Source organism: Vollenhovia emeryi, unplaced genomic scaffold (assembly GCF_000949405.1).
Source record: "Vollenhovia emeryi isolate VEMERY1.0 unplaced genomic scaffold, V.emery_V1.0 DF939165.1, whole genome shotgun sequence".
NCBI lineage: Eukaryota > Metazoa > Arthropoda > Insecta > Hymenoptera > Formicidae > Vollenhovia > Vollenhovia emeryi.
The window spans coordinates 964,359-980,834 of NW_011967201.1; the positions used below are offsets into that span (position 1 = coordinate 964,359).

A 16,476-nucleotide genomic window follows, 5' to 3' on the forward strand; every position below is an offset into this window, starting at 1 on the left:
CTATCAGTGCAGTGTATAAATTATAGTGAGATTGTGGTAACTGCAACCATTTCTTTTCTATCAGTGCGCGATCTAACGGTCGATTTTCCACTGAACAGATTTCGCTGCAAGGGCAATAAATTCATGGTGGAACCGACGGATGATTAATTTAGCAGAAACTCCGCTGTCTCATAATACGGGAGTTTCCTTTGCTCTGGGGGAAAAAAAAAGACAGCAACCCAATTTTGGGGCCCTCAATTAGTAATCGAATTACTTGGATTGTTCGTAACACTAATGTTTTACGAATTTTACCCCGCGTAACTAAAAATCGCAATTATTATAGCTATTCTATCTATATCCAAGGTTTTTAAGTAATACTAATCCATTCTCTCAATTAGTTCTGTCGATATTCAGTAACGCAAAGATAATTTTTACCTAAGCGGCACTAACCGAAATGTTAAATTGCTTAACTACAAAAAAAACGGTCAAAAGTTTTCCAAATAATTCGATAATTAATTGTGGGCTCCAAAATGGGTTGCTGTCCTTTATTCCCAGAGTATGCTTGTGCATCAATGCAAATTTGTCTGGATAGACCACAGGCCTCTACCTATGCCCAATTCCACGTTTTAACGTTACACGAGATACTTGGTACGTGTAGACGTTCAGACTGTGACGTCACCGCATATTTAAAAAAAAGACCGCATTAGGTATACCGAGAAAGAAATTCTAGCGGAGCGTGGAGTGCAATTCGGCGGACGAGCGAGGACCGCGCCGAAGAAAATCGGTTAGAAGCAATTCGCGCGCCGTGGCGTGCGAGAGAGCGCAAGAGCGGAATGCACTTACGCTACTCTCCCGGCACAGGCCGAAACGCCCGGAGGGAACCAATTCCGTGGTAGCGGCATCGAGGACGGAAGAGAGAAGCTCGTTCTACCACGTTTCGCGAGAGAGGGAAGGGAAGGGAAGAGGGCACCGACGCGGAGGAGGCGAACGGTGCGGCAAAAGTAGGAGAGACAGGCGGCGAAGGGAAAGGAGGGGGGGGGGGGCACACGGAGGAGGGTCAAATCATCCTTGCACAAGGCGATACGAGACAACCTCCGTTCCCCTCCGGCGTAGCGACTTTCGTCCGATAAAGTCACCCCGGTGGCGCGGGGGGGAGGGGGAGGGGACCTCTCGGAGAGGCCCCCGGAGAGTCCGCGCCGCGCGCTTTCGAATTTCACGCGAAATTCGGTCAATTTCGGCGCGCCTGCACTTTGCGGCTCGCGCGCGACCAGCCCCGTTTTATCATCGCGCGGTGATTTCGCTGTTTCGCCCGTCGCGCCTTCCCCTCTGTCCCACCGCATTGTCGACGTCGTCGTCGTCGTCGTCGTCGTCGTCCGCCCTTTCGCACGGGGACCGCGTGCCCGATCGTCCGGGGGTCCCCCGCGCCGCGAGAGCATCGCCGGCGATAGACGCGGCCGTGGAAGGCGATGGAGCATAGAAAGGAGCGCGGCGTTGCACACGCAGGTTTCCTCGCTCCGTTCGCGGTCCCGCGCGTTTCATGCGGATCAATGCCCCGGCAAAAGTTCTTTGAGCCGAGGACCACCTGCCCGCGAAGGACCCGCCCAGAGCGCGCAACGGCACCGGTGCATTGGCCCCTGTTACTCCCGTACGCCGTGACTTTACTTTACTTGACTCGACTTAGCAGTCATATATGTATAATATACATGCACGTACGTACAGGATTTGACGCCCTTTGTGGAACCAAATGCCGTGCATTCAAAGTTTCCGCTGTTAAGAGAGACATAATACCTGCGTGTTTCCCTCGCTAAATCTCGCGGGCACTTTTGTCTCGCACCAGAATAAACAGCTCGTTTTTTATATCGAGTATTTCTGCGCAAATAAATCGAGTAGATGCAGTAATCTTTCTAAAGCGTATTTCGAGACGACGTATCTCCTCCGAGTTTCCAATTTTGTTCCCGCGAAAATATTATATGATATTTTAAAAGTCATTACGAAATGCTCATGAAAGTGATTTTCGTTTAGATGAACACTTTAGAAAAAAAACCTGTGAATCACTGGTCTATCTCGTAGTATTTTCCACTACAAGCTTTCTGGATCGATCTGCTATCCGCTCACGCTGTTCAAAATGAGACATTAATCTCTTCTTGCGATCAAAATCGATAGATGAAATTGTCAAATAGAGAACCGGAAAGAGTCGTACTCGCGCGAAGGTCAAGTACGTAGGAAAGAGCCAGAGAACATCGAGCTCCGCGCGAAAGATCGCGTAGATTTGTGACGAATTGCCGCGCGGCCGTCTAATAGCAAAGTCGGTTGCTTGTCCCGAGTGCGCACTAAGCCTTATTTACAGTCAATTCTTTAAGGATCATCTTAAATACCTCTTGAAATATTTCTGAAGGCCGACCGACTCGAATTGGATTGGGATTGGCGGTTGACGATTGCCCTCTAGCCAATGAGAGTCGATTAAATCGCTGGCTGCTTTGCTCTCATTGGCCAGAAGACAGTCGCCAATCGCCAATCCAATCCGCGTCGACAATTGCTGGCCCGAGTCGGCCTTTAGGCCCGGTTTCGCCAAACGTTGCTTAACTTTAATCTTAAGAGGAAAAGTTTAATTCATGCCTTGGGAAAAGACACCTTAGAAAACCTGAAAATTTTACTATAGAAAAATAAGAAATACGAAAAGTAAATTTGGACACTTTGAACCTTTATTTAAGGTAAACTTAATTAAAACTTACTTTAAGAATTTCAAAGAGAACTTTAAGAATTGTGAAAACTATACGTGATATAATTTATAATATATACCGCGTGCGAGTTTCTTTTTACGAGAAAGCGCTGTGCCGCGCGGCCCTCTAGCGGGAACCTCGACAGGATTGACTATCTAAAAACTATTTCAAGTTTCCAAAATTACTCTAAAATTTCTCGAGTAAACTTTTAACTTCTTTAAGTAAACGCTTAGATTTTAAAGATTGAAATAAAACTTCTTGTTGCTCCAACTGGGAATTAATTAAACGTTACAATTCGTACGACGTTTCGACCCAAGTATCAGGTCTATCTATGCACGAGTTCGGTTACTTGACAAGAAGTTTAATTTCAATTTTATTCATCACTGGTGACGTATAACCCTCTCTACTGATTTTAAAGATTATTTTTAAAAACTTTAATTTCATTTAAAGTAAATTTTCCCAAGGGTTTCTAGGGTGACAGTTGGAAAGAGACAAAGAACGAATTACGCTAAGCTTAAAGTCAAGCGACGTTGGTGAAACCTGGCCCTAGTCAGTAAAATTCGTACGGATTATTTCTTTCGTTAGATAGTCTTGAACATGTGTTTAAGACAACCTTAACAAATCGACCGTAAACAAGTCTCAACGTGCGGCCGGTGCGCATTAGTGCAAGCAACCGAATTCGCTACAAGCCGACCGTTCGAGTTTTCGTTGCGATGCAACGGCCTTAAAAACCCTCTAGGGCCGAACGCCGGGCGGCGTGCGTGACTGCGGTGCGTGTGCATGCGCGCCTCGTGTTCGCTCGCGTGTGCATATGTAGCGCGCGTATACGCGGGCATAGGCGTGCTTTTTGGGGCTTCGTGCAACCGGCCGCGCCGCGACTGGTTGCACCGCGCCGAAACTTTATTTCCAGAATGTTTGATTTGAGAAAGAAAATAGCTCTGACTCGTCCCGCCGGTTTCGGTCTTCTGCAAACCGCGCCGTATATTTAACAATTTCTCGGTATTCCTCGAGACGCAGAAAATGCACAATTACCGCGCGACTATCGTTCCTCTTCCTCGCGCGGTCGCGGGGTTTTCGAAGCCGACGATGCGCTCACACGTTGATACTTTGGCGGCGCCCAACAACAGGTAGATCTCACGACGCGTTGGCGATGGCGTAAAATTATTATTTTGTTGCCAGCGTTCAATCTTTTACACCATTCTTGCTACTTCTATAAAATACAGAGGAGATTCGTGTAGTCTTTTCTGTGCATTCAAGTGTACGACGCGAATACGCAGGTCGTTTTAAAATATTCGACACGATTGACTCGCCGCGAGGCCTCCTGCGAAAAGCTTTCTAATTGCCCAATTATGCCCGTGTATTTTTAATTTGCCGCCTTTCAGAATTTTCAGCGGCAAGTATCGCAGTAAGAGCATTTCGCGAATTAATCGTCTTCTGAGATAAGGTTAATTCGATATTAAGAATAAGATTACGCTCTTATTCTCACTCGTCGGTCATTCGTGCACGAGACATAAACATAATGGAAAAGATAGGAATCGCCTTCTGCAGTCTCTCATAAAAATAGCGGTAGAATGGAACTAAGATCTAATTTGCAAAGTGCCGCTCGCCACCGAGTGTTTCTCAACCAGTGTGCGCGTCTCAGCCAATCGCCATTTTTTATCGCGAATCGAAGAGAAACCCGTCGGCTGAGGAATTTCTGCGGTTTCGGAGCGAAGCTTGACTAGCGCGAGAGTCCAATGCCATCTCCGGCATAATGAAATAGAAACGGAAAGAGCCAGAGGGAAAGGAGCGGAGAAAAAAGGAGAGAGGGGGAGGGGGGGGAGGGAGAAAGAAGCGAAGCCGGAATGAGAGCGCGCGCGGGGCCAGTCTCGGGCGCGGATAAGCGGCGCGTACACTGACGCAACGTAAATTTCGGCCCGGCCCGGTCACGGTTTCGTAGGCACGCTAAAAATTCTTTTTCGTTCTTCCTCTCGACAATTGTTTCGTTGCATCCTGCCCGGGCCGGGCTCCGCCGCGAGCCCTGAGAGCGGAACGAACCAGGGTGCTAGGCGGCGTCACGTATCTGGCGAACGGCGGATACCTTAGCGAAACACGAAACGGCCGAAACCAAGAGGAATTAGCGAGAATCTATATCACCTCGCCAATTGCCGGGCTCTCAATTTTCTCCAATTTCTCCGGAAAGATTTCCTGTTTTCTGTCCCCGCCGCCTCCCCGCGGGGCCTGTTTGGTTTAACGGGGTTAAGCGATACACTGACAAAAAATTATTTTAAACCAAGTCAATGGATTTACTTAAAATTATTTTCTTACTGAGCAAATGTTTATTCTAGTTAAATAAAAAAATCAAATTTCAAGTAAATCTATGTATTATATTCAGTAAATTAATTTAAATTATCACATTTTCTACATTCAAATAAAGATTTTATGAGATATAGAGTACTATTTATTAAATGAAATAATTGTCTTTGTTGAATAAGAAATCCAATTTTCTTCGCTGTGAAAATTACATCTTAGTAAACATTTTATAGAATTAGAATAAAATGTTTTTAATTTAAAACGATCTATTCTTTCATATTTAATTGGTTTATTATTTTTTAAATTTAAGTTAATAAACTATTAGGAGCCACCTGATAAACCATTTTCTTGAGTAAAGTAATATGTTTTTGGATTAAGATATTTTTTTATCAGTGCACACGCGGAGGGAATTTTCTCTTAAACAACATGACATTTCGGAGATCTTTACAAGAGTTTGTGGAAATTTTACCACGCATTCCACCAGTAAAATGTATGGTATCAAATTTCGAAACGCTTTCATAAAATTCTTCGAAATGCCACGTCGTCCCACGATCACGCGATTTTCAGGATAAATTAAAAAAAATTCTCTCTGTGCGGATGCCCAATAAGAATTGTGTTGGGATACGTTATAGGATTTCCTTGAAAGATCGTTTGCTTAATTGTTTGTGAATATTTGGTTTGTTATATATTTGATTTATTTTTTGCGGAGCAATGCAAAAGACGAATGGACGAAAGGCCGGAAGGCAGGATGACGAAATGTGTAAGCGGCTTGAGCAAATGCCACGATGATTTCAGAATAATCTACATGTATTTATATCTCGAATAATAATATAAATTTCTTTTCAGTCCACTTTGCCGCGTGACACTTGATCGTACTATGCGTTGCATTTTAAAACTAACAAATAGGCGCGAACGTTGGCAAAAGTTGAGCAATATATTTTTCAAGCTTCATTGTACAACTCTGAAAAATTCTTTTATACATAATTTCAGATAACGTGATAAATGTGCAATTTTTTTCAATTTTTAAGGAAGAAAAACATAATTATTTTTATTAATGTTGCAATTGTGTAAATAACAAACGCCGTCCTCCCCTTCCCCTTCTCCCTATCTCTCGCTTTCCGCATTATTCCCCCTTCTCGTAATTTTTTCATATTTATGCGTCGTCACATATTTATCCAATATGTCGAATGCTTTTAAAATTCCTAAGTTTATTTTACAAAATGTATTTTCTGGATTGGTTATTACGTGTATAAAATTTTAATTGCATATTGCGCATTTCAAATTTTAATTGGTAATTACAGATGATAATAATTTCCTCCCATATATTCCGCGATATATACGCGGCCCGTAATGTATTCTCTGTAACTTATGCTAGCGTACTCTGAAAAACCTTTAAACTAGTTTTATCTATATGCGGCGATATTACGCGCGCGGCACTAATAATATAGTAATCCCATTAAATGCTTTTGTGTTTTATGATCTCTGCTGCCATACAACCGTGACAAATAACGAGTATCAGCATTGTTTCGCCAATGGCCGAACGCCGCGGCGCTTTTTCCTCCATCGCTCCGGCTCGTCGGGAATGAAGAGCGCCGGGATCAGGAATATCGAACTGAACAAGATCCATCCCGAAGGATACGCTATCATTCACCTATTCAAAACACCGCACTCCTCTCTACCCCCCCCCCCCCCAGCCACGTTGATAAACCGTCAGAAGTGTGCAGGTGCGTTTGCACGGCGGTTTATCAGGCAACCGTTTTATGAAAAGGAAAAAAAAAGGAGAAAAGCAAAGAGCTGCTCGGGACTGTTGAGCGTGATCAGCATTATCGAATTAGCGCGATTGGCGTACGGTCGGAATTTCGCGATGGTTGCGCGGCCCCGATGTGTTTGCATTAGCGAAGGCCGCCTGAGGGAATATTGCGTTTCGATTGGACATACACGCGCAAATCGCGGACGATAAATATTAATTATTTTTGTTTGTCTCCTATCGCGCGGCCCGGCATTAATAACATTTCGATCTCGCGTGCGCTCGCGCTCGCACGCTCGCTTCCGTCCCGCACATCGCGTCTCTCCCTCTCGCTCCCCCTCTCTCTCTCCCCCAAACTCCTCTCGTAAAACCATAACGCGCGCCGGCAAACGAATTGGTTAGCGCTCTCTCGGTGTGCTTTCCTCTACCTGCGCATAATGACCCCACCATCCCTCTGGCCGCCGACAAAAACGTTCAAGTAACAGCGATGATGATGTCTCTGCGTGCTCCGCATCCCCCCCCGCGCACGCACTCTTTTGCACACCCCCCTCGCGAGTCCACCTCGCGGGGTCCCCACCCCAGCGATCGGGGGACCTCCCCCCCGCACGCGCGGGTGTCGCCCGCCATCGTCACCGCCATCAACCCCGGGGAATACGTAACCGAGGGTGCAATGATCGTCGCGCGAATACGTAATTTTCGCAAACAAAGTAGCCCGGCAAATAATAAAACGCGCCTGTTTACCTTGACCGATGTGTATCTCCGGGCGTTCGCAGGATGAAAATTCGCGATGGCGGCTAATGCGGCGGCCCCGGCGTCATCCGCGTTGATTTCGGAGTAATTTCGAATAGTGATAATCGACAGTCGCCGATCATTTCCGAGCGAAATATGTCGCCAAGATGCGCAATTGTTGACTCGCCAGTGCACGGGAAAAGGGGGGCGACGCGAGTCCGGTTGTTTGCGCTTATCCGCAGACCCGTTTTCTGCGGCCCATCGGCGACCGATTGAGAAAGCAGTCAATTGTTAAGAAGCTATCAATTCTCAATAAACCGACACAACATTAACTGTTCACTCATGCGTATCGATATATTAAAATATTAGACTCCTTTCTCCTCGCGTTTGCAATTATTAATTGTTTACCTTATCAAGCGATCATTTAATATTTCATCGGGCGTACATAATTCATCAGACGTGGCAACGATTCGTGTACTACTCCCAAATCAGATCTTATCGGAGACGCGATGTTAACTTTTAACTTTCAAATTTGTTTAGCAGGGACGAGCGAATTGACTTATTGTACGTCAGTTAAAGAAAAAAATCAGATAAAAAGTTTGCAAGACGAGGAGGGACTTTTCAATCTTGGAGGTAAAGAAGGACCTTTCGAATCGTGGGGCTTTTTGTCTTGAAAATTTTTTATCCGGCCTTTTTTCAACCAAATAAGGTACTTGGTAGAAATTAATCCATAGCCGAGTCAAATGTTATATAGTTTTTACAGTCGCAATTTTTGCCTACGACACGACGTCCTTTTAAATCATGGGGCTTTTTGTCTTGAACATTTTTATCCGGCCTTTTTTCTATCAAATAAGGTACTTGGTATCGTAGAAATTAATCCATAGCTGAATCAAACGTTAAATAGTTTTTACAGTCGCAATTTTTGCCTACGACACGACGTCCTGTTAAATCGTGGGGCTTTTTGTCCTGAAAATTTTTTACCCGGCCTTTTTTTCAATCAAATAAGGTACTTGGTATCGTAGAAATTAATCCATAGCTGAATCAAACGTTAAATAGTTTTTACAGTCGCAATTTTTGCCTACGACAACGACGTCTACGCGGTTTGTAAAGAATTCTCAGATTTGCGTGCGCGTGCAGGCGCGTCTCTCATTATTTTTAAACGAAACCGATCTTCAAAGAATACGTCTCGCGCGTCACGATATATTTTATACATAATGGACATGTGTTTTTTATCGGGTTTTACTCGTTTCGGGCTCACTCGGCGTTTCCGCAAAATGCAAACGCACGCTTCCTGGTACGTAACACGGACGGTGCCGTGCGTGCGCGCGTGTGCGTAGAAGCGCAGCCAAGCTCGCTTTGAGCAGAGGCGGAAGACGCGCGTTAGGACGTGCGGCCGAAATGAAATAAAAAGGAAGATTATGGGGCTGCGCACGGCCCGGGTGGGCAGGCGTATATAGGAAGTGCACAACCGGCGGGGTCGTTACAAATGGAATGCAGACTAACGTCGAAAATTGACTGCATTTCGGCTGCATGGCGTTCGCCGGGCACGAGAGCGACACGTAGATGTCATTGCCCGAGATCATTGCTCATTGTTGTCGGGACGCTTCGTTGCAAGTTACCCGCACGAGATACTTTCGCGAGTTTTGTTGCCGAGTTGAAATTAATGTTTTCACGTTTGACAGAGCATTCGATTCAGGAGCGATCGCGAGTCGAGAGGCGCGAAGTTTGGTATGAGAAGCGTCCGAACAGGTCTGGTATTCTCGGCTGCGAGCTAAATGAGATTCATAATGATAAATCTCGACGTTAGTCGCACGGCAATAATCGCGAGCGGTGTATGACGCGTCGCGAAGCGGTCGTTTGCATGCATCCGCCGGTTCAATATCCCGAATCGCGATCGTGGGCGGCTGCCGAAGAAATTCCGCACGGACTCGTAAATTTCCTAATGCAAACCGCGAAAGCAAACAATTCGACCGCGATTCAGCTGTCCTTGGCTTTGTTTGCCGCGAGAGTGGCGAGAGACTCGAATTACGGAGTCCAGCACGCGTCTAGTCGGGTGGAAGGAAAACCGCCCGATAGAATTAGTTTATAATGTTGGATGACGGAGTTAACGAATGCGTGTCGGCCACGAGTGCGAAAAATCAAAACTGGCTCCTTTGGCCCGGAGAAAACAGCCACGTGAATTGGACACAACGCGATCTGACAGCGTCATTTTATTTTCAACTAGAAATGACAAAACGCGCGCTTCGCGCGCGCAATTTTTAATTGGGCATTGTATATTTTTAAGAATTTGTATAGATTACTGAAAGTCTTCCCTTTAAATATAAGCTCAAAACATTTTACACGTATGGTTTTGTCTCTAACACTTATTCGAATCCTCGTTCAAATTATTCGAATAAATAACATAAAAACACAGAAAAGATACTTCATTTTGCACAAATAGCAGATAACATAAAAATGTAAGACCTCACCTCACCGATTTCTCCGCTGTTGCCCAAAGGCCTCTCTAGGCCTGCTCCTCCTCTCATTGTCAGATTTTCTTGTTGCACTCGCACAACACTCACTCGCGAAAACCATCGATCGCGCGAAATTTCGGGCACTCCCGTACGCGATGTGAAATACCGCGAAACGCACGAAATATTTTTAATAAATATCGCGTGACTTTCTGTTATACAAATTACTCAAACTAACGACTTGCATTTTCGATTCGGAAGAATAGGATAATGAATAAAACACTTTTGAATTGGCGATATAAAATACAATGCGAGCAACGGAAGCACAATCTGCGGTAAAGAAGTAATTATTAGTCCGCGACGAAACGATATTTTACAATCTTTGTCATTCAATCTAAACCACGAAATAAGTTATGTGAACGAAATTTTTAGCGATAAATAGTTGCTATTAATAGCAACAGATAATCAAGATAATTTTCTATTACATTTACATAATGTAACGACGTGCAATATGCGGCTTTCCTTACTTCCTGCCCGTTCGAGTTGCGAAGAACGACAGAGCGAATTACAGCGCGAACGCCAAAGCCGCACAAATTCCTCTGTCTTTTCCCGAAAATGAAACAGATTACACGAAATCGACAGATAACTGAAAAACGCGGTGCGTAAACGAGATGTAATCGCGCCAAATTACCACGGTTTGCAGTCATATCTTACAATTAGACGAGTTAGTCTCGTGAAATCTACGTTGACAAAAGCCGCCGAGTGCAAATTATTTTTCATTACAAGTTATAATATTTTGTCGTCAAACGTTACTTATTAATAACAAACGTGTACAAATCAATAGCGTTTTATCCCCATATTGATCGCGATCTTAGAAATCGATAACGCGAAAGTAATACGACGCACGGAGCGACTCTCGACGCTGCCTGCCGGCACGACGTTCGGCGAGCGAATGATAACGCGGCGACCTTCAGGTACACGCTGGCACGCAAATATCGTACGTCACCGTGCCGAGTGGAAAAACAACAAAAAAACGTTGAGAATTCGTTGTCCCGCCTACGAAATTGAAAATTCTATACTTAATATTTTACATTATACTTTGTTCCGTGACTGTTACCACGTTTTGCGTATCAATCCGCGGACTTATTGGCATTGATTAAATTAACATTAATTCTGTTCAATCGAGAAAATGTTTCGAAACAAAAATCGTCGTTACTTAAATTCTAATTACTAAGATTAGAGATTTTACCTCAATAGTTGATGCATACAAATGTATATTACTAAATTACAAATCTTCATTTATTATGAGCAAACATTATAGCATTATTTACTTTAATAATAATATAAATTGGTATTAAATACTTTATTGGAAATAGCGTTGCGCGCGCTATTTGGTCTTAATTTATATTTATTCATGATCTCCTTCACATATTAAGATTTTTTTCATGCGAAGAAGACGTAATCTGACGTTGACACTCTGTCAAAATGCATATTACATGATCTCCGCACTGACAGCTACTCGCAGTAGAAAGCCAAGCGAGGAAATCAGCATCGCTGAGCAACGTCAATAATTAAATCTCTTATATACCTTTTTAAAAAGAAGATTAGTTATCGCTGTATCTCATTAGAAGAATAAGAATCTCTTTCATTCTCTTTCACTCCATTGGATATTTAACTTTAACTTCTTTTTCGTTAACTTTCTGTTTAGTTTCTAACTTTCTTTACGTACCTATATTTTTGCACAACTGTCAAAGTTCACATGCGAGCTGAAGCATAGCACGATACCGGCGCGCCGGTAACATTCTCTTTTTTAGAAAAGGATTAACACAAAAAGATTCTGTATTTTACATCCTGTGTATATATTCTGTATTATTGTGTCTATTTATAAATTGTTATTTTCTCTTAATTTTCACGTTTGATATTTTACATTATATAATTTGATACATTTATATATTTCTTGTATAATCCCATTTAATTGTATAAATAAGCGATAATTATGTGTATCACATACCTATCCGTGTAAAATAAACAAAAGAATTTCGGTACACGGAGAGAATTTTCTCTTAAAATTGACCCTGAAAATTATGTAATCGCGGGACAACGTGGCATTTTAAAGAACTATCTGAGAGTTTTCTAAAATTTTACCATACATTTTACTTGTAAAATATATATCAAGTATAATCACTAATAAAAAGTAAGGTAAAATTTGAAAAAAACTCACAAAATTCTTCGAAATATGATTTTCAGGATCAATTTTAAAAGAAAATTCTCCCCGTGTAGAGTATTATAATTACACACCGTACGTTTATTAAACAACATTCAAAGCATGTACTTAATTTGCAGCAAGTCACAATAATAATAACAATATTCAAAATTACAGCGAGAGCGAAATTTGACCATACATTTTACTAGTAAAACTCTCATAAAATTCTTCGAACTGCCGTGTTGTCCCACGATTACCATACGTGATTTTCAGGACAAATTTTAAGAGAGAATTCTCTCCGTGTAAGAAATATTAGAAACACTATTTTGGACACAGCTTCTTCAACCTACCGTCTTTTGTGTAACATCTTCAGGAGTAAATACGATTTTTCAACGGCCTCTTTATTTTCTCACCTTCCTTAATCGCAAGGCCCGAAATCAGTCGTCTTGTCTATTCTTCAAAATGCCATGTTGTCCCACGATTACGTGGTCTTCAGAATCAATTTTAATAGAAAATTCCAGATATATTAGAAACACTTTTCTTGGGGACACAGCTTCTTCGACCTTCCGTTCCTTGAGTAACATCCTCAGCAGTAAATACGATTTTTCAACGGCCTCTTCATGTTTTTCCCCTTCCTTAACCGCAAGGACCGAAATTAGGCATTTTGTCTATTCAGGAACCCGTCGCCGACGCTCGTCGTCGCCGATAAAGTGTATCTACTCGCTTGGCCTTCCTCCCCCCCCACCAGAGCGATTCATTTCTCTTTCGTATTAGACTCGCGTTACGGTCACTGACGTGAATTTAGACGAAGGTCAAGACGTCTGGTCGCGTCTCGTCGTAATGATCGCTTCACATAATGCCCGAACCGGCGTGTGAATAATCGTCTGCGGACACCGAGCGCCCGTATTGACGGAGCGCGTACCAGGCTCGTGGTTTGCAGCACGACATATTATGTACAATAATACGTGTGTCGCCAGCTTAACAGAATGGGGAAAAAGTAACAATAGCTCTATCGCCCGATACAAAAGCTCGCAACGGTTTTATTCGGTAAAAATTTGGCGAGCGATCGCGTACCGTTGCGGCATTTGTATCGCCAGCGCTTAACCAACGCGCGCTATTCATTTTTTTTTGTTTTTGTTTAATTGACACCGCGCGATCCGTCAGACCGCCGTGTGATTTTACGTGTATCGCGGGTGGGATAATTTATCGCGTTGAGCAATCGAAACGCCCTTTAGCGTGGAAACTCTTGTTTCCGGTTCCTTTTCGGAGCGATCGAATTCCAGAAATTAAGCGTTTGTGGAGCGCACCAGAGGATGCCGTGCATCGGTATTAAAGCACATCCTGTCGCATTAAGTTCGCTGCCGTCCGTTTCGCGATAAAAAAAAACCAGGTGCGGATACAAGTGCGTCGGATGACAAACGGCCGCACGTGACATCGGGAATCGGCATTAAATCTCTCTTGTGGGGCATTAATATAACTTTTCGAAGGAGGAGGTGGAGTCGGTGGCGGTCGTAATGCCAGACAGCGCGACGTTACAATGAACCCTTTCCGTCCGCTCGGTGCCCTCCTCGGGACGCGTTTCACATCGCGAGGAACAGATACAAGGGCAGATGTCAGCCCTGCGACTTAATTAACTGAATAATCACGTGACGTAGATCATCTGTGCGGAAAATTTGGGACGAGCGAAGTAAGGAGGTGGCCGGTGTACGCGGAAATAAGTGCGCACGCTGCCGCGTGGACAGGAAAGCGGACGGTGGGTTTCGTGAAATGTTACGCGAGGCACCGGAGGGACCTGATAATTTCCCCCGTAAAATTCAAGTCCGCTTGCGCAACGTAGAAATTTTAACGCGCGATTAAAATTTACCAGCGTTACTTAACGCCGAAATAATATCTAATTAATTAGATGTGCGTACAATTAACGGCAGCTTATCGCTCTCAATCAGTGTCCAACTGTACTTTACTTTGTAACGGGATTTTGCTTTCTAACATAGCTGGGCCGAGCGGTCGTTAGCGCGCGTTTCTAAATTCTAGCGTGTCCGAAAGGGTAGAGGAAAGTCCTCCATTATGAGATAGGTTTCCAATATGAGACAGCGGGTTCTCAACGCCCGAATTCAATCGCAATTCTTCTTTCGCGACGACCACGCGATCTAACAATGAATTTTCCACTAAACACATTTCGCTCGACACACCGAAAAAATTATATTCTCATCTTAAGAATAGTTCACTTGCTTTTATAATATTTTACCCTGAAACAAGCGCTAAAAGGATAGTCTTAATTTAAGAGAGGAATCTTCAAAACAGGATATTCTCATCGGACATTCTTATTAGATATTCTTAATATGTAAGAATATAAAAATGATACGGTTTGCTGTCATATATTATTTAAAATTTAGGATCTTTAATCGTAACAGAACTGGTTCCACAAATAAACATTGACTATTTATTACAGTACGGATAAATGCAGCATAGCTGAATAGATTTTTTCGACAGGTTATAGCTTTAGCTACTTGTTTAATTGCTGGTTGATGCTTGCCCTCCTTATTTTCTGTGATGAGAAACTGATTAGAGATTCTGCCGGGAAGGTTAACACGATTCACGAGCTGTTCTATTTGATGTTTCAAAGACTTGCTCATAAATATGTCCTTCAAATCTTCTTTTTCTAACCACCCAACCACTTCCTCATCCATTATTTGAGTCAGGATGCCACACGGCAATTACAATCTCCAAAACGTGATAAAGCAGGGCATTACATTGACACGTATACCGAGACGCGCTACACGGCGGACATCGCGCATACGGAAAGTTTCAGCGCCAAAGTTGTTGCGAGATAAGAATATATTTTTAATATTAAGAATATATTCTTAACTCAAGAAGATATGCCAAAAAACATGATGGTAAGAAGGAAATATTCTTCCCCATTAGGATTTGCAAAGTATACATTTCAAGAATACAATTTTTTCGGTGGCAATAAATTCGTGGTAGAATCAACTGACGACGCCTACTAATTTGACAGAAACCCCGCTATCCCATATTAGGGGACTTCCTCAGTATGAATTAGGGGGAACCTGGGAGACACGAGTCTTGGACGGAAATCTCGCGGGAGTCCCCGCGCAATTTTCACCGACGAGAGGTGCCGTTACTCCGCCGAAAGGCATTTCTTGAAGCGGAGTAAAGTATCTCGGGTATACACCAGTTAAAGGTCGCGGGACAGAATAAAAGAGGACGCACGCACGTGTACGCAAACGCAAGGAAGAGTGAATCCGTTCAGTTCCGCCCAAGTGTTGCATTCACAATTAACGCGCGCTAATTAAGAGAACCGATACACGCGCACAATGTTGCGCGCAATTTCAGTTATATTCGCGGGCCCGTGGCGACGCTCTAACAACGGCTTCGCGTTCCTTCCTCCTCTTTTTTTTTCGGCGTATCCCGAATTGCCAAAAAGGAAGTTCACATGGGTAACCAGCACGTTGCTAGGTCGAATAAGTGCCTAATTATAACTATCTTACATCTACCGCATCGTGTTATTACCCCACGAAACGTACACACGGCGATACGTTTCCACCGGTGTCCGATGCACGCGGACGTGCTTAACAAACGTTACCTGGTCAAATTTGCAAGGATGCGCATAATAATCATCCATTAGCCCCAGTCGTTTGCGTCCGGAAAGGCGGGTTCTCACGCACTGTCATCCCACCGGCATAATCTCCTAGAGACTAAACCTGGAATCAATTGTGTGATCGGACCTCGGAACGATCATCGTACCGCGATTATTATATCGCGCCCGTCAAGCCGCGTACGTGTGCGTGTGCGCGCGCGCGCGCGCGCGGGTGTGCGTGTACTTGCGCACGTGTGCGCCGCGCGGGCGCGATATCGATACGGTAAAAGCGATCGGTTTTCCCGCGGTTCAAATTGGTGTATATGTCGTCTTCTTTTTGTACAAATGGAAATTACATTTTAATTAAATGTCTTTAATGAGAGAGACGAATTTAGTATTCCGGGTTTTAATTATTTCGCGCTGAATCGCGTGCGCGCATAGGACGGAAAACAGCAAAAATATTCTCTGTTGTAATTGCGTAATCTACCGCGTTATACATTAGTGTAGGTGTGTGCGTATAAAATTTTCCATAATTAATTTTCTATAATGGTAAACGTTGCGAGTGTGCATTATTTGACGATCAATGATTCACGTAAAGGTATAATATCTCCTCAAACGTAAATTATTAAAATCATTGTGATTCTAAGCCTCGCGTGTTATTTGGAATGTGTTATACACTGTAAGAAAAAGTGTGTGAAATCACATACATAATAGGCGTGGCGATTACACTATTAATAACGGAAATATATAAATGTATGTCT

At 43.4% G+C, this 16,476-nt stretch overlaps 1 protein-coding gene across 1 annotated transcript in view; it reads right to left on the reverse strand.

Annotated features, from left to right (window-relative positions):
• Window positions 1-15,775, reverse strand: part of LOC105564413 (partner of Y14 and mago) — a 90,167-nt gene extending 74,392 nt beyond the window's left edge. The window contains exon 1 of the mRNA XM_012016759.1: window positions 15,722-15,775. Within this exon, the coding sequence (XP_011872149.1) occupies window positions 15,722-15,760 (39 nt within the window). The 5' untranslated portion in view covers window positions 15,761-15,775. The remainder of the gene's footprint in view (window positions 1-15,721) is intronic.
• Window positions 15,776-16,476: the final 701 nt, after the last annotated feature.